Source organism: Manis javanica, chromosome 9, assembly GCF_040802235.1.
Source record: "Manis javanica isolate MJ-LG chromosome 9, MJ_LKY, whole genome shotgun sequence".
Classification (NCBI taxonomy): Eukaryota; Metazoa; Chordata; class Mammalia; order Pholidota; family Manidae; genus Manis; species Manis javanica.
The window spans coordinates 31,699,343-31,719,298 of NC_133164.1; the positions used below are offsets into that span (position 1 = coordinate 31,699,343).

The 19,956-nt window shown below is 33.7% G+C and overlaps 1 protein-coding gene across 9 annotated transcripts in view; it reads right to left on the reverse strand.

The window, feature by feature from the left end:
• Positions 1 to 19,956, reverse strand: part of PIBF1 (progesterone immunomodulatory binding factor 1) — a 221,404-nt gene that overhangs the window by 155,058 nt on the left and 46,390 nt on the right. For all 9 annotated transcript variants that reach the window (XR_012121049.1, XM_037010311.2, XM_037010310.2 and 6 more), the window contains exons 6-9: positions 12,864 to 12,997; positions 8,050 to 8,158; positions 7,603 to 7,784; positions 6,100 to 6,225 (exon numbers count right to left, since the gene is read on the reverse strand). Coding sequence is in view for 8 of the 9 variants with exons in the window: in XM_037010311.2 (XP_036866206.2) it covers positions 6,100 to 6,225; positions 7,603 to 7,784; positions 8,050 to 8,158; positions 12,864 to 12,997 (551 nt within the window). In the remaining variant the exon portion in view is untranslated. The remainder of the gene's footprint in view (positions 1 to 6,099; positions 6,226 to 7,602; positions 7,785 to 8,049; positions 8,159 to 12,863; positions 12,998 to 19,956) is intronic.

A 19,956-nucleotide genomic window follows, 5' to 3' on the forward strand; every position in this document is an offset into this window, starting at 1 on the left:
TGGCACCACCTGGTGGTAACTGTCTCCTCCAGCTTCAATATCCATGGGGTCATTCTGGGTTCTGCGATGGGCTAAGGCTTCCAAGGTAGCAGCTCCAATCCCAGGAATCTCCTAATTAACTGGTATTCATTTTAATGTGGATACGGAGTCAAAACAACACTGTGGAAAAGGAAATCTGCTTTCAGCTTCCCTCCTTCCAGAAATAGTTCTGTTAGCTATTTCCCAATCTACCTCTACCAACCATCTTCAAGAATAGAGGCTAATGTGTCTAAATCTATGTTACTACAGGATATATTTTAAAGAACAGTAACAGTAACAACAAAAACTAAAAAATCAGTAAATTTTCAAAATGATCACAATACCAAAACCAAAATTTATGTGGCTATGGGTTCTCTGGAAACAATCATGCATGTTATCATAGAAATAAGGCCATAAATTTTAAGGTTATTAAATCTGTCAATAAAAGCCTATAAAACCCATTACAGATTTGAGCCACAGGACTAAAAGTATTTATTTGTAAAATAGAAAAATATCACCTTTGCCACAGTTCTAGCTCATGTCCAGATCCTTCTCCCCAGATTCAGATCACTGTACAGCTGAACCTTGAGCAACATGAGGGTTAGAGTCACTGACCCTCCCACAGTTAAAAATCCATGTTTAACTTTTGACCCCCCAAAAACTTAATAGCCTGCTACTGACAAGAATCCTTACCATTAACGTAAGCAGCCGATTAACACTTATTTTGTATATGTATTATATACTGTATTCTTATAGTAAAGCAACCTAGAGAAATGTTCAAATTGTCTCAAATCTCCAAAAAATTTTCCAATACATTTATTGAAGGAAATCTGTGTATAAGTGGGCCTGTGCAGTTCAAACCCATGTTGTTCAAGGGGTGAACTGTATAAATGTTTTCTATTTGCATATCTGACAGACACATCAAATGAAACTAAATTTATCATGTTATCCTATTTTAAAAATCCCATCACTATTCAAACACAGCTGCCCAATCCAGAAACCTTGGTGACACCCTTAATTTCTTCTCACTCAATCTAATGGCTGAATTCTGTTGGCTCCACCTCCTAAACATTTTCCAGTGTGGCTCATTGCTCTTTATCTCTACTGCTGCATCCAACTGTATCATCACTTCTCATCCTGATAACAGAATAACCTCAAAAAGTGGCCTCTATGTCTACAGCACTACTTTCCATATTGCAGAGCAGTCTTTTTATATGAAATCAGATCATATCACCCATATTCTTAAAATCTTTCAAGATTTTTTCAATTGTTCCCCACTAGTTTTACTTAAACAATGGTCCAAAGGCATGATCTGGATCCCCATTTCCCTCTTTTGTTTCTTTCCTCTCTTACAACTCCCTGCCTCTCTCTAGCCATATTGAATTATTTTATTTGTTCAAAAAGCTTCATTTTGTCTCACCTCCACATGTTTATACATGCTGTACATTCATTCCCCCAGTTCCCTTCCCTCTCCTAACTCAGTCTTACTCTTAAGTCATGAAGACACAGATACTCCAGATACTCAGTGATCAGCAGGTTTTAGCATGGGTATTTCTACCTTCATGAAGTCTTCCCTGATTCTTCCCAAGCCTGAGTTAGGTATACCTTGAGTCTATGTGGTCTCATCCTATGTTTCCAGTCATTTCTCCATTATCATCACACTTATGATAGTGGTTTCTCTACTTCTCTTTACCTTTCATTAGGTAACCAGCTTTGTCACAGCAGAGGTCACTAATGTTTCTATGGCATCTAGCATGTATCTGGCATATGGTAGGTCTCAATAAATATTTGCTAAATGAGTGAATGTGCTGTTCTGAGAGCTTAAATGCAAACTTCTAATAACAACCTTGGTATATAGCAGGTTTACAGTCTTCTTTTACTTGGCATTTTGAACCTTAAGAGCAAATAACGACAAGGTACAGGATCATTCTTACGTAACACACAACTGCGACCCATCAAAATTTTGAAAAAGATGAGGAATGTCTTTGGCATTCTTTAACTCTCTGTATCTCTCTTTATCTTTCTCCAATATCCTAATGTCCCTTCTACCTTAAGTAAGCATTCATAAAAATAGCATATTTTAGTTACAAACATAAAGTAAATGTAACAGCAAATGAATCTTAAAAATCATAAGGTTATATAAAGTACTACAAAAAGCCACAGAAGAGTATATACAGCATGATTCCATGTATGTGATACAAATGTATTATGAAAAACTAAACTATATTGCTCAGAGGTACATACTTACTAGTAATTTAGATGACAAAAGCATAAGGAGAAGCAAAGAAGTTATTTGCATAAAAATCAAAATAGTTATTTTTAATGGAAGGAATTAAGCAGGAATGGTCTCAAGGAAATTTCTGTGGTGCTGGTACTTATTTCTTGATTTGGATAGGGGTTAAATATGTATTTAATTTGTGGTTATCTAGTAAATGTACATTTAAAAATATACTTTTCCATCTTACTCAATTGGTTGAAGAAAATGAAGACACAGATACTCAGTGCTCATGAATTGGAAGAATTAATATTGCTAAAATGGCCCTAATCTATAGATTTCATGTAATCCTAACAAAATTCCAATGGCATTTTTTCATAGAAATAATCCTAAAATTTATATGGAACCACAAAAGACCCAAATAACCACAGCAATCTTGAGAAAGAAGTACAAAGCTGGGGGCATCATGTTCCCTGATTTCAAGCTATATTATAAAATTATAGTTACTAAAACAGTATGATATTGGCATACAAAGGAAGAAAAGACACATAGATCACTGGAACAGAATACAGAATCCATAAATAAACTCATGCATATATGGCCGATTAATGACAAAAGAGCCAAGAATATAAAATAAGGAAAGGCAGTCTCTTCAATAAATGGTGTTGGGAAAACTGGACAGTCACATGAAGAAGAATGAAACCAGACCACTACCATCCACCACTGACAAAAATTAACTCAAAATGGATTAAAGACTTGAATGTAAGACCTGAAACTATAAAACTTCTGAAAGAAAACATAGGAGTTAATTAAGCTCCTGGGCATCAGCTTTGGCAATGATTTTTGAATGTGACACCAAAGCAAAGGCAACAAAAGCAAAAACAAATGAATGGGATACATCAAACATTAGCAAAGGAAACTAACAACAAAATGAGAAATCAATCCAGCGAATGGGAGAAAATATTTTCAAGTCATATATCTGTGAAGTAGCTAATATCCAAAATATATAAAGAATTCATATAATTCAACACCAAAAAAAGCCAACAGTACAATTTTAAAAAGGCAGAGGACCTGAATAGACATTTTGTTAAAGAAGACATACAGATGGCCAATGACACATTAAAAGATGCTCCACATCACTGATCATCAGGGAAATGCAAATGAAAACCACCATGATATAGATATCACCTCACACCTGTTACAATGGCTATTATCGAAAAGATAAGAAATAAGAAGTGTTGGCAAGTATTTGGAGAAAAGGAACCTTTGTGTACTATTGGTGGGAACGGAATGTGACTTGGTGTAACCACTATGAAAAACAGTATGGAGGTTCCTCAAAATATTAATAATGGAACTAGCTAGCATATAATCCAGCAATTCCACTTCTGGGTATTTATCTGAAGAAAATGAAAATAACTTGAAAAGATAAACAACCCTATGTTCACTGCAGCATTATTTATAATAGCCAAGAAATGGATACAGCCTGTCTATCAGTGGATGAATGGATAAAGAAAATATGGTATATACACACATACACATACAATGGAATATTATTTAGCCTTAAAAAAGATGGAATTCTTGCCATTTGTGACAAAAGTGGACGTTGAGGGTATTATGCTAAGTTAAGTCAGATAGAAAAAGAGAAATACCATATGATTTCAGTTATATATGGAATCTAAAAAAACAAAATAAACTCATAGATACAGAGAGCGGAGTGGTGGCTGCCAGCAGTGGGGTGCGGGGGTGGGCAAAATTGGTGAAGTGGGTAAAAGGTACAAAATTTCAGTTATAAAATGAGTAAGTCATAGGATAAGATGTACAGCACGGTGACTAGAATTAATAATACTAGTAATAATACTAATACAAATACTACTAATAATATGTATTGCATATTTGAAAGTTGCTAAAAGAGTAGATCTTAAAACTTACAAGAAAAAAATTTTGTAACTTGGTGACAGATATTAACTTGACTTACTGTGATCATTTCACAATGTACATAAATATCAAATCTTTATGTTATATACCTGAAACTAATATAATATGTAAATAATACCTCAACAACAAAAATATATATACTCTTCTGAGCACCTGTTGTATTATCCATGAACATACATGCAAATATATACATGGTTAAAAAAGAGAATATCACAACATACATACTAAACTAAAAAACAGTGGTCCAGAATTTCTTTCAGCTACCTGGAAAAATATCTTCTCAGGATTCAAGATAAGGTTAGCTTAGGACTTCAACCTTGATCACAGAAAAGATTATGGTGTTCCCATTAGTAATTAAAAAATTTAAATACTAAAATATAAACTATTTTAAACCCAAATGTGTTTTTATTTTTCCCAAGATAAAATTTTTATCATTTTTATTAATACAGTGTCAAAATTTTTTCGTAAAACATATTTCTGTCCCTGCTTTGCTAGTACCTAAAGCATATATCTAACATACCTACTGTTAATACAGTATTGAATAATCACTTAAGAGTTTTATATTATAAAGTTGTCATTTTCACTGTAAATATAATCCTAAATTATGACTCATAATTCTTTTATAGTGTAGAGAGAAGAACAAGAAAGAATAGGTGAAAGAGAATAAGTCGCTAACTATTGAATGTACAAGTAAATGTTTTCCTTTTAGTTCAGTGTTTACAAGTTTATATTAATTTCCCTGGACATACACTTTTATCCAGATTTAAAAAACAAACAGGTAGATAAAAATCTATGCATAAGTAATTTATGAAGAAACTAATGATTTTTCATTTAACTCATAAGTACCAAGTCATACCAAGCAAATATCCTAAAATGTTGTCATGAGTTACATATCCACTCCTTTATTGCCATAAACATTTTCACAAAATGTTTCCCAACAAAATCATACTGCTCTAAAGGATTTCAGCAATTATCATAAAAATCTCTTCCAATCTGTTACATTAAAATTACAACAGTAATTTAAAAATTATTTTTGCTACATTTTGATCCAAAGGATAGTTTTGCACATGTAGTTCTTATGTATTTTCTCCAGTAGATACTTACTTATAAATAGTATATTAATAGAGCAGCTTTTTCCTCTGTAATCAAGGGGTGGAAATCTCAAATTTTCTGCTAATAAAAATGACATTCTGGTGCTGTTCATAAACTTAAGTCTGATTTAAAGTTTTGCTTGTTCATTTAAATATTTTGCTCAAAATATCATACCCTCCAATCATTGCTGATAAACTAGTAATAACAAGTAAGTCAATTTCAAAATAATTGTCCCAGTAAAATATAAACTGTCTAAAAAGCCTTATTAACTATGATGAGGGTATATAAATATAAGTGCTACTGAAATAATAATTTTCCCTTTATATTGCCAATCACTAAGGGAGCCTAACATATACTAATCTAAAAGTAACTGTGTGAATAAAAATGACCCATCTTCAAGATTATCTAATATGGTATCTTTCAGGGCCAGCAGCTAAATGAGACATATGTAATATTTCATATTATTGTTACTGTATTAGAAGATTTCCTGGATAAATCACTGGCATGTTTTAAGGAGAACTACTGGTACCTCTTGGTATTCTCTAATTTCCTTTTCATCTCTGTCCTCAATCTGAACTGAGGTAAAGGCAAAAAGACAAGCTATCAGGGTAATAAATAGATAATGGGAATACCAGAGTAAAGAGGCCTATGGTCTGCTAAACTCTGTTCTGAGCTAGTTATCAGAAATTTTAGAACTTTAATGTTTTATTATATTTAGATTAAGATTTATGACAAATTCTCTTTAATGTATTAAAAAAGAGATTGTCATCAAAGTTTAACTTCAATAAAATACAAGCTTCAAATGAAGAGAAATAAAATACCATACAAATTTTTTTTACCTGTTTTCCCGTTCATACATTTCCCTAGAGGCACTTCGAAGTTGATCAATTTCTTGATTAGTTTTCAATCTGATTTGTTCCAGTTCATTATGTAGTTTGTTTTCATATTCTGTTTTATAATGGTCTCTGTAAGGAGTCAAAAGGAATATACATTAATTAATTTTTTAAAAATAAATGTTTTTGCCCTCTTGTAAGATTTTAATATCTTACATCAAATATGCTTTATATACAATGTTATTTGAAAAACAGTTATTAAAGTTTTATAATTCCTAAAAATACTGTTCTAAACTAGTTTCATCTAAGATTAAGCCTAATGCACTAATGGCTTAATTACTGCATAAAATGTTGGTTAATTCATGTTGAATAATTATTCATCTTCAAAATATTTTACTAATAGTTTGTAATGCACAGGGCGAGAGACTTGAAAACTGATGCATATGTAGTGTCCTTCATTTAGAAGAAATAATCTGGTATGCTGCATATTAAGACAAATAATACTAAAAATAAAATGACTCTAATTTATTCTTTACCAAACCCTTCCTTCTAAGCACAACCACAGCCATTCTGATCTCTTACCAAAGTCACAAAGCATTACAGAGAACATTAGCAAGAGCACACACTGATGAAAAATACCATCGGCTAGGGAAAAAGTTATGAATGGGCGAAGTCTTAAAGGATAAAAATTTATAATTTATAATGGCTATTTACTATAAAGGACCCCATAATAGCTTACATGTCTAGCTGAGGAAAGAAGGCAGGATTGAAATGCAGGAGTCTATTCCAGAGCCTATATCTTAAAACGGTATCCAATGCTGTCTACTCATTCTTTTTTTACTTCACAAAGTCAAGAGAAGGTCAGTTTAATCAGGCTTCACAAGATTAGATTTTCTTCAAAGGGATATTTCTATAGTAGTACTTTATATGCTTTCTTAAAAAAAAAAAACAAGTGACCCTCGAACACAGGTTTGACCTGCATGGGTCGGCTTATATGTGGATTATTTTTTCAATACACTGGAAAATTTTTTTGATATTTGAGATAATTTGAACAAATGTTTCCTTTTCTCTAGCATACTTTATTGTAAGAGCACGTATAAAACATATACATAAATACGTTAATTGATTATGTTATTAGTCACAGTAGGCCATATTACTAATTAAGTTTTGAGGGAGTCAAAAGTTAAATGCGGATTTTTGACTGCAGGGTTGGGGTCATCACCCCTATTCCCTGCATTGTTCAAGGTTCAACTGTATAGATCTTAGCCAAAGGGAATTAAGAAGGTAATGTTGTAAGAAAAAAGATAGGCTTTTAGTTGTTCGAAAAAAAATCACCTGAAGAAAAAAATCAATTGAAGTAAGACTATAAGGAAACAAAACAAGCTGCATTACTAACATCATCCTACAGACCTTAAAAAAAATTACTGTTCTTCCCCAAAGCCAAGAGTTGCCTCAAAGAAGTCAGTGTTAATTTCTACCTGTTTATATGGAAAATAATGTAAATCTTGCCTGGATGTTACATATTTTTCATACATCTCTTCTCTAGCCTTTTTGGTTTCTTCAAGTTGGGTCTGAAGTCTTTCAAGACGATCCTCTTCATGGGCACAGCGAACACTAAGCTCCATGTTTTGGCGATTGAGATATTCTTTATCCTTTTGCAGTAAAGTAACAGTCTGCTGTAAGGTGGCTACCTATATACACCCAGAGACAGACAGTATACAGAGCAATGTCATTTACTTTCCAAGGTTTGCTGTATTATTTGCTTTTATTTGTGTTTTCTTACACCTTAAAAAAGGGGCTAATTCTTACCTTGCAATTTTCCATCCAAACAGAGCTATTCAGTCCCTCCTTTCTAACAACTACATCAAAAAAGGGAAAATGGTCTTCCCACAGTTCTACCCTGGGCTACATCCACAATTAGTGTACAATAACATACAAGTGATTCTATAAGCTTACCTCTTTTGATAATTCACTTCTTTCTTTAGCTTGAGTTATGTGAGAGGCTTCAAGTATTTCATGTTTTCTCCTTAACTCAATTACTTCCTGTTCAAGTGTATCACGCTCACTATAAAATTCAAATACATTTTATTATTTTTACTAAAATAAAATTCAAATACATATGTAAATTTTACAACCCCTTTTATAATGAACATTTAAAACAAGTGACTATGTGTCAGGAAAATGTACAGAGATACTAGCAGTGGGGCTTTAGTGTCATTCTATGAAAAATAAAGTATGTTTTCCAAATTTAGAAGATACTTTGTTCTAGACCTTGTTCAGATTAGAAAATAAATTTATAAGCTACACTAGCCAATAAAGTAAATACTAAAACTTTCTAAAGTACACTTTGGTATCTTTTCACTAATCATCTTCAATTTTATCTTGAAGCCAAAACTTTTAAAGAATTTATACATGCCTCTAGGCTTTCAGTTCAGTTAGGGTCAAAAAACCCTTAACTCATCACTCAGATTTACAGAGCAGATACTCAGGCAGGCATTCTTGTGACTATTTCATTCACAAGTTGTCTATGATTGATTACCCAGAGATTCTAATTTGCATTTGCAGATTAGCTTTTTCTCCAAACAGTACAACCAAGAATTGAACCAAACCTACAACAGGTATCTTTAAAAAAGGAGCTTAGAGAAATAGACTTACTAACTCTTAATCCTCATGAGTCACAAACAGCTCCTTTGCACTTTATTTCATCTACCCACCTGGCTTATTTCCTTGGTGAGTCTGTTAAAAATTGTTTTTCTTTTGTTAGATTTTCAATAACTCATTTAGAAAGATTTTTTTTTCTTCTGGTTAACAACGTACTACGTTGGAAGTGAGCAAAGCATAAGTTAAAATAACAATTACCCATGAACCCACTAAAGAGAGATGACTATCAGTACTGGTGTATTGGCACATATTTAAGTATTTTGTTTATTTAAATGCAAATCTTTGTATTCTCACAAGGTGATGACCATACTACCTTTGCTATGATTTTTTAAATATAAACAATGATCGTAAAGTATGGTAGAACAGGATACCCAAGAGCTTGCTATTCGTAGTTGACAACAGTTAGCATTTGTTCATATTTGCATAAAAGTTTTGTATTGCTTTTTAAAGAGATAAAACATATAAATAAACCTGAAGTTTCCTATATTTTCCTCACAGTTTCTGTATTATCTCCTAGATACATTTGATGAATTTTTTCCATGTCATATTTTAAAAATATTTTTACTTAGCAATGATTAATTTTGTCATATTTAGTGTAAAGCTTAAAACTACTGTCACATTTATTCTGTTGTTCATGAGTGAAAACATACATGTATAAACACACATACATAATACATGTATACACATCTACATAACCACATACACTTAAACATGTACATTTTTCCCCTTAACTATTGAAAAGTTATATGCAGACACTAGATCCCTTCCACTCTAAATAACTCAGTGTGAATTTCCTAAAATTAAACATATGGTTTTATATAACCAGAGTATAATCATCAAATTCAGGAGACTCAGCCCTAATACAATATATAATCCATTCTAAAATGCTGTCAAGTGTCCCAAATGGCAATTTTCCCCCTTGGTTAAAGATCCAATATATTGTCATACCTGTTTCTGTCATACCTGTATGCCCTGTTTCTTTAGTCTCCCTTAACCTTCAATAGTTCCTTAGCCTCTCTGTCTTTTATGACACTCACTTTTGTAAAACATAGGCCAACTGTTTTATGGAATGTTGCTCAATTTTCATTTGTCTAATTTTTCACTGTGATTACATTCAGATTAAGCATTTAAGGCAAGGATCATAAAGACGTGATAATGTGTCCTCAATACACCACATGAAGAGGAATATGATGTCACTTTATTCCATGATGGTGACAGTAACTTTGATCACTTGCTTTAGGTGGTATCTGCTTAAGTTCTCAACTATAAAGGTACCTTTTTGCCTTCTGCAATTAGTAAGTAACTTGTGGGGACGTACTTTGAAATTGTATAAATATTCTATTCCCTAACATACTTTTAGCAAATGGTTCAGCTTCCATGGATGATTCTAAATCAAACAGTATTCTGAGGTTACAAGATGGTAATTCTAATATGATACATATTTACTGGTTGGCATTCTACTGAGAAGACCCTGCTTCTCTATTATTAGCATGCACTCAGGATTTATATTTTATTCAGTCGATTATAACTCATTATTGTTAATATTCATTTTAATATTCAAGTTGTAACATATTTGGCCATTTGGAGTCCCTTCAAACTAGCTATTGTGGGGCTGACTTGGAATTAGGGGTATCAATATGATCTTATTCATCATGAGTTAAGACCTCTTCCCTCTTTCTTCTCCATTTGCCTCTGTGTACTGAAAGGGCCTAAAAATAGTGACCGATGTAGCAATGACTACCACCCAAATCTTAATTTCTGAATAGCATTTTCCACTAAAAAGAATCAAGACTCTTTAGAATATGGGCTGAGGTAATGTAATTACAAAATAAACCTGAGAACATTATGTTATGTCAAGAATGTACAGAACTGCTTAAAAAAAAAAAGATGGGCATATGCATTTTGTTCTTTAAAATTCAATATTATATGTTTGACTAATCCACACAGATGAATTCAGTCTAATTTAATGATTTTAACAGAATTACATTGTAGAAATAAGTTGTAATTTATTTTCCATTCCACTGTTAAGAAGTATTTGAAGTCTTCTAATAATGATGCAGTTAACACCCATATACCTGTTTCCTTTTGTACATTTCTGAAATTTTATAAAGAACATCAAAGTGATTTTTTCCCCCAGTTTATCTTGTATTTTATGATCAGAACATTTAAAAAAATCCATTCATTCTATTGAGTGAAGCAAAAGATTCATAGTTTGAGCCCCTCTTGCTTGTTTTTCTGTTTAATAGGCTTTTATTACAGAAAATAACCCATATATATAAATAGAAATGATATAATAAACCCCCTGCTCCTGTCACCTGGCTTCAATAATTATCAACTCATGACTCACCTTGGTTCATTTATCCTTCATTCATGGGCACCTTTGATCTTGATTGTTCCAATCATCATCCTTTTTAGTTTTCTCTTTTCACATTTTATCTATTACTGCTATAGATTTACATTGGCAGAGAGGATATCAAAACACCAACTCAAAATATCTTACCATTATAATCTACTTCATTTAAAAATGATTCTTTAGAAATCCAGCTTTACCACCGAAGATAGCTCCCATGGATTTCAAGCTCAACAATGACTATATTTTGATATAACAATACATACATAATCCTATATACTGTGTGTCAGTCATGCTGGGATGGGAATAGGAGCACCAATGTTACTTATGATGTTATACAATTTATAATGTGTTCATTCATTTAACAAATATTCATTGAATGACTTCTATACTCAAGAATTATTTTAGGTGCAGGTAGATCGATATATCTATCTATCCATCTATCTAATACTTTCATAAACCTTTATTTGATCATCTTAGTTTATAAAATGGAGTTATTTTTACTAGCACCCTCTCACAGATGATAAAACTTTGGCTTAGAATAAGAAATTTATTTAGGGACATACAACTAAGTAGTGGTTCATTAATGCACAAAAAAACAGAAACATATTCCAGTAAAAGGAAAATTACTGGCCATAGCTACTCAGTAGCAACATACTGGGAAACATATTTTCAGAAAGCATTATTTTTTGAAAGTGGTGTCCCTTTTGTTAGAAACAAACAGCTGAAAAAACCTCAGATAAAACTGTGAAGTATTTAAACCAATTCCATAAAATTAAAGTAATCAAGTACACAAATTTTACACACATGGGACTTTACTGGTTGTCTAGCTTCAAACACATTACATGAACACAGCAGCAGCTTCTAAATAAAATAAAAACAACCAATATAAAAATACAATCTAAACTCAACAAACTGCCAAAACTATATGCTATTTCCCAAAATCATATCTGATAAGAACTGTTATCTAAAATACATAAAGAACTCTTCAAACTCAACAGTAAGGAAACAAAAAACCCCATTTAAAAAATGGGCCAAAGACTTTAACAAACACCTCACCAAAGATACACAGATATGCAAATAGGCACATGAAAAGATGCTCCCACATATGTCAACAGAGAAATGCAAATGAAAACGAGATACCACTACATTATCTATTAGAATGGTCAAAATCCAGAACACTGATAACACCAAACATTGGCAAAGCTGTGAAGCAACAGGAATTCTCATTCATTGCTGGTAAAAATGCAATTGGGACAGCCACTCTGGGATAGACACTTTGGCATTTTCTTACCAAACTAAAAATACTCTTTGCCATACAATTGTGCTCCTTGGTATTTACCCAAAGGAGTTAAAAACTTGTGTCCACACAAAAACCTGCACATGGATGTTTATAGGAGTCTTATTCATAACTGCCAAAACTTGGAAGCAACCAAGATATCCTTTTGTAGATGAATGGATAAATAAACTGCAGTATATCCAGATAATGGAATATTATTCAGTGCCAAAAAGAAATAAGCTATCAAGCCATGAAAAGATATGGAGGAAACTTAAATGTATATTACTAAGTGAAAGAAGACAATCTGAAAAGGCTCCGTAATTTATGATTCCAACTAAATGATATCCTGGAAAAGTAAAAACTATGGAGACAGAAAAAGAATAAGGTACAAAGTAGAATTAATAATGTTCATGGTAAAAATTCATGTGATTCTGATGCATGCTAAAGTGAGAACTACTGTGGCTATCTTAGTTTACTTACCTCTTGACTTTATCATAGTTCTCTTGACGGTAGTCACCTTGCTTAATTAACTGTCTGGTGTCTGCTAATTCCAAGGCCAAACGCTGACATCTAACTTGAAGCTCAGAGTAGTTTCTACGATCTTCCTCATAAGTCTATAAATCAAAACAATAATAAAACATCTCAAACTAAACATAATTGACCAAATTCAGTATTCAATTCTTCTGTAAAGCTATGAAAGTCCTTATAATTAAAAAAATCTTCAGTTTTTCTATTCAGTAATTTTTCCCTGATCAAAGACATGTAACATTAAACTTACAGAATAGTTTTTAAGTCCATTTGTTTAAAACTTGAGCTTTGTTTTTCACAGAAAAAAATAGGACAATAATGCTCTGTTTAGTAGAATAATACACAAAATGACTACCAATGTTAAATGACATTTTTCAACATTTACTGAGTTATATTAGATGTTAAAGATGTGGAAATGAATAAAGCACAGGTCCTATTCTTGAGGATTTCACAATTTAAAGATGAAGAGCTCATGAATATCAAGTATCTATAATGAAAAATAGTTACTGAAGAGACTGATCATGTTGTTTCAGTGTTGTATTCAGCAAAAATGGAATTTTTTTAGCACTTGAAACATATTTTTACTGATCTTCCTTCCACTCACCAGACCAGTAGAAAGGGATTGTAGAGATACGAGAGGTAGAAGCAAAAACCCTAAAAACCCTAAAACCATAACCTGGCAAAAAATTCTACAAGCCTCAATTCTCACCATTTCTTACATTCACACTTCACCGTCCAACCCTAATGAAGATCTGAAGTTCTCTGAACTCACCATGCTTTCTCTAACCTGTTCTGACTGGGGTGCAAACATCTTAAGGGCAGGACTTTGTTTTATCCACCACTGGATCTCCAACAACTTACATAAATACTTGGTATACAGTAAGAATAAAATAAATGTTTTCGTCTAAAATAGGAAATAAATGAATATGGAAATGTAGAAGAGAAGCAGGACACAGGGAAAGAGTTCTACTTATTTTCCTCTTTTGAACTCATCAGATCTTAAAAGAAACCATCAACTCCATTATCTTACTTTCAACATAAGGACATTTAAGGATTACAGGGGATTGAGTCATTTGTCTGGGATTCCAGGTCAAGCTGAGATAGAACTAAAATGTTGGTTCTTGAATTCATAGTATTGTTTTCTTAATTTCAAGTTCCTGTTTTTTGAAGAGTCTATTCTGTGGGAACTGTAAAAATCACTGATGAAAAGTTGTTATTATTTACTGCTCACAGCCAGGGTGTTAAAGGGAACTTTAAATGCAAATTTTATGGGTTCAAATATGCATAAATCATAGTCAATTTTGGACTCCTTCCCTTTAAAACAATTACTACTATTATTCCTTTTAATATATATTTAAAAAATTATTTGATAAAATAATTTTGAATATGTTTTCTACAAAAAGTAAAGAAGTATTCAAAGATGCAATTAAATAGTGCACATTTTAAAGTCAGCAGCTATGTAAACCAAAAGGCAATTACTTTAGATATAATGAATTTCTAAGCACATTTAAATCTTTTGTCTCTCATACCATGTAAACTGAGCAGAGTGGTAACCTGTGTGTCAAATTAAATTCTTAATGAAGTGATCTCCTGCCTGAGAGGAGATATGGCAGTTAAGTAAGTTGGACATGGACATTCACTTTAAGGTCAATGTTTCAAATCAGAAGCAGTTTACATTGGAAAAGCAGTTTAGCAAAAGAGAAGAAATGGCCTGGTTAACTGTTTTCAGAAAGTGAGAATTGACTCCTTAGAATTCTCACAAGTTTTCCATTGTGTATAATCTACTCCTAGCAACTAAACAAAGAAAAGAACAAAAGAAGAATAAGAAGCCGAATTAACCTGTGATGGTTATATACCAGCCCTTTATGTAAGTTTGTTTTGCTACCAAAGACTACTTTTTGTTGTTAAGATCCTTGAGAAATATATTATAAAAATGTTTCTAAGTTCTTCTAAAGTCTTGGGAAAAAAAGAAAGACAAAACTGAAATATTAAGTCTGCTGTGGGTTGAAAAAACAAGGAAAAAGTAATATATATATATAATATATATATATATATAATATGCTAATTTTCAATAATATCTGTTTCAGTAAGGGTGAATTCAAACATGTGAGTTTAGGTTTTTCTAACAGGAAAATTTAAAAGAAGAATGAAGAAAGGTAACTTCCATCAAGTGCAGTGGACATTAGGCAAAGAGATTTGGGCTCAAAATCTCCCTCTGCTACTAACTGCTGTAACAAGTCAACCTCTTTGAATCTTAATTTCTGCCTCTGCCAAGTGAGCACACGGATTCACTGACTCGTTTTTTTTATGTGCTACTATTGTATTAAACATATTACTTTTATTCGTAATTAGCTCATGGATCTTGTGGAACCCTCCACTGCTAAACAGTATGTTGTTGGGAGGCAATTTTTACAGCCTGTATTATATCAGCAAGCTACCGAAACAAATTTGAAGTATTGGCCTTTCAATACTCACTGACACAAATCTGACTTAACCAAATTTAAATATTAATATTAAAAAAAACAAATTGCTAAATTATTCTTAAACATTTCACTTATTAATCAAGTAATTTAAATATATACTAAAAGAAAGTATGGTTTTCCATGCCTTTCAAGTAACTTAGATAAGCATTAAAAGTAGTAACAAGTATGGATGGGAAGACAAAAGAATTAAATTGATTTCCCAATTTACAGTCAGATTCAAATATTTTTTTTAGCTCTTGAGGCAAATCGTATGTATGGTGCAACAACAGGTAACTAACATCAATGGCAAAAAAAAATGTCATTTTAGTTTTACTGGTAATTTACTATAATTGTATAATATTAAAAAATACTTTAACATTTTAAACATATGGAGCCAAAAAAGATGGTGGTTAGAAGTGAGGCAGAAACCTCCCCCCAAAATCACATAAGACACAGAAATACAGCAAATACAACTAATTCTGAAAAAGCAACCTGAGGACTGCTGAACAGACTCCCTACATCTGGTGAAGAAAAGACCTCACGGAAAAGAGTAGCAAAGCCACAATCCAGTGGGACCCATCTTCCCCCTACCCCAGCCCATAGGCGGAAGAGGAAGGAATGACATGGGAGGGAGTAGAGCCCAGGACCATTGAACACCCAGCCCAAGAGATCTGCTCCAGGAGCACAAACCCACTTATATGGTGTGTTGGAGATTAGTGGGGTTGGAAAGCAAAGACAGGCAGAATACTCAGAGACTGAAATTCCAGCCGCTTGTGCAGAAAAGGTACACACAATTGGCCCTCCTGGGACAAAAGAAAGGTGGGCAGTTTGAAAGACTTCTCAGCACCAACAGGGGTGCTAAAGGTGCAAAAATTATACAGAGATGTCTGCTCAGGAGAAAGGGCAGGTAGACTAAACCTTCTCAGCAGGCTCATACAGCAGTTTGGGGACTCTCAGGAGCTTCAGATACTCTGTCCCCTTTGCTGGCAATGCAGCACCTAGGCCCCCAAAGTGGTGCGCAGCCTGCCACTCCTTCCTCCTGGCAGGTGCTGGTATGTTCACCTGACACCCTGCCATTGAGCCAGGCCTCCCGGAGGGTGGCCCAGCCCGAGGCAGCTATAGGGCTGTTGCAGAGAGGCTCCTCCCTGTGCACACAGCCCACTGGACCTGGCAGTGGAGGCAGGTGTTACAGCTGTCAAGGCAGGAAACCCTCCCAGTTAAGCTCTTTCCTCCAGGCAGGCACTGGTTCTGGTTGCTTGCGACCCCTGCCATTGCTGGAGGTGCATGGCAGCTCCAGAGAATATTTTCCCTGTTCACGCAATCAGCTGAAGGCCCACACAGCTAACTACAAACAAGGCAAAGGAATACAACAACTGCCCTTCAAACGGCTGGGGCTCCCACACAGGAAACTGAGCTTCTGGGCACTAGAGGGCACTGCCTACACAAAGTTATTATTCCATAGGAAACACTGAAAAAAATGAAGCAGCAAAGGAATTTGGTCCAAACAAAATTCAAAGAAAAAAAATGCTAGAAAGAGGGCTTAGTGTAACTGAAATCACCAATCTTTTTGATAAAGATTTCAAAATAAGTCATAAACATGCTCAAGGAGCTACAGAAAAATATTCAAGATCTCAGGGAAGACTTAAACAAAGAAACAGAAACTTTGAAAAATACAGTATCTGAAATCAAACATTAAATGGAGGGATTTAAAAATATATTAGATGAGGTAGAGGAGACAGTAAATGAAGTAGAAATTAGAGTATAGGAAAACAAAGAAGCTGAGGCACAGAGAGAGAAAAGGATCTCTAGGAATGAAAGACTAGTAAGAGAGCTGTGAAACCAACCCAAACAGAACAATATTCACATTGCAGGGGTACCAGAAGAAAAAGAGAGAGACAAAGGGATAGAAAGTCTCTGAGGAAATAATTATTGAAAACATCCCCAGTCTGGGGAAGGAAATAATCACTCAGGTCATGGAAATGCAGAGATATCCCAACACACGGAACCCTGGGAAAACAACACCAAGACATATAACAATTAAAATGGCAAAGATCAAGGACAAGGAGAGAGTATTGAAAGCAGCCAGAGAGAGAAAAAAGACCACTTATAAAGGAAAGCCCATCAGGCTAACATAAGACTTCTCAGTAGGAACCTCACAGGCCAGAAAGGAGTGGCATGATATATTTAATGCAATGAAACAGAAGGGCCTCAACCAAGAATACTGACCTGGCAAGATTATCATTTAAATTGGAAGCAAGGATTAAACAATTTCAAGATAAGCAAAAGTTGAAGGAATTTACCACCACCAAACAATTTCTACAAGATATTTTGAAAGGATTGCTCTAGATGGAAATGCTCCTAGGACTAAATAGCTGGCACCTGATGAAATAAACCCACAGTAATGGTAGTAGACCAATTAATTACTAAGCAAATACAAAATTAAATTAACTACTCACCAAGTTAGTCAAGGTATATAAAAAGAATAGAGAATATGACATCTAATATATAAAGAGTGGAGGAGGAAGAAGGAGGAAGGGAACAAAAAAAAAGAACCTTTAGATTGTGTTTGAAATAAAAGTAATGTGACTTAAGATAGACTGTCAGATAGTAGGAAGCTGCAATTGAAACTTTGATAAGCACAAATCTAAAGCCTACAATGGCAGTAAATACATACCTATTGATAATTACCCCAAATGTAAATGGAATGAATGCACCAATCAAAAGACAAAGAGCGGCAGAATGGATAAAAAAAATAAAATGCATCACAACCAAAAAGCAAATAACCCAATTAAAAAATGGGTAGAAGATCTGAAAAGACACCTCTCCAAAGAAGAAATTAAGATAGCCAACAGGCACATGAAAAGATGCTCCACATCACTAATCATCAGGAAAATGCAAATTAAAACCACAATGATGTATCACCTCACACCAGTTAGGATGGCCAACATCCAAAAGAGAAACAACAAATGCTGGCAAGGATGTGGAGAAAGGGGAACCCTCTTACACTACTGGTGGGAATGTAAATTAGTTCAACCATTGTGGAAAGCAGTATGGGGATTCCTCAAAAAACTAAAAATAAAAATACCATTTGACCCAGGAATTCCACTCCTAGGTATTAACCCTAAGAACAGGATCCCAGATTCAAAAAGATATATGCACCCCTATGTTTATCGCAGCACTATTTACAATAGCTAAGAAATGGAAGCATCCTAATTGTCCATCAGTAGGTGAATGGATAAAGATGTGGTACATATACACAATGGAATATTATTCAGCCATAAGAAGAAAACAAATCCTATCATTTGCAACAACATGGATGGAACTAGAGGATATTATGTTCAGTGAAATAAACCAGGAGAAAGACAAGTACCAAAAAATTTCATTCATCTGTGGCGTGTAACAACAAAGCAAAACTGAAGGAACAAAACAGCAGCAGACTCACAGAACCCAAGAATGGAGTAACAGTTACCAAAGGGAAATGGACTGGGGAGAGTGGGTGGGAAGAGAGGGATAAAAGGATTAAGGGGCGTTATGATTAGCACACATAATATAGGGAGGGGCATGGGTAAGAAAATAAAGCACAGAGAAGACAAGTAGTGATTCTATAGCATCTTACTATGCTGATGGACAGTGACTGTAATGGGGAATAGGTGGGGACTTGATAATAGGGGGAATGAAGTAACCACAATGTTGCTCATGTGAAATCTGAGCATAACACTGTATATCAATGATACCTTAATAAATAATAAAAGAAAGAAACAAAAAGATACATAGGAAATTCTGTTTTCTCCCAGATGCTTGCTGGTCTTAGCTTTTAACTTTAGTTGTATGATTCACTGAAATACTTGTGTATGCTATGAAGTACGGATTGAGGTTCATTTTTTTTCCTTACATAGATCTCCAGTTGTTCTAGCACTCTTTGTTAAAAAAAACTTTCATCTCCTCCACTGAGTTGCTTCGGAACTTCTGTCAAAAAACAACTGACCCTGAATGTATACCTTTATGTTAGCAATGTAGAGCTGTAAAATAAAAATAGTTTATAATAGTTATCAAAAACATGAAATACTTAGGAATAAGTTTAATAAAAGTTAGACAAGATGTAAATAAATGGAGATAGTTGGGCTGTGGATTGTAAAAGTCAGTATCTTTAATAAAATTTCCCCAAATTCTTCTACAGATTCAAAGCCATCCTAATAAAAATTCAGCATACTTTTTAAGTTGATATAAAAAGAAAAAACCCATCTACATGCTGCCTACAAGAGATTCACTTTAAACCCAAAGAGAAAGACAGACTAAAAGTGAAGGGATGGAAAAAAATAATTCATGCAAATAATAGTGAGAAAAAAGTAGGAATGGAAGTACTTACATCACACTAAACAGATTTCAAAATGAAATAACAAGAGACAAAGAAGGACATTACATAATCATAAAGGGGTCAGTCCAACAAAAGGATATAACCATCATAAATATCTATATACCCAATATAGGAGAACCTATGTATGTGAAACAAATACTAACAGAATTAAAGGGGGAAATAGAATGCAACACATTCATCATACGAGACTTCAAAACACCATTCACAG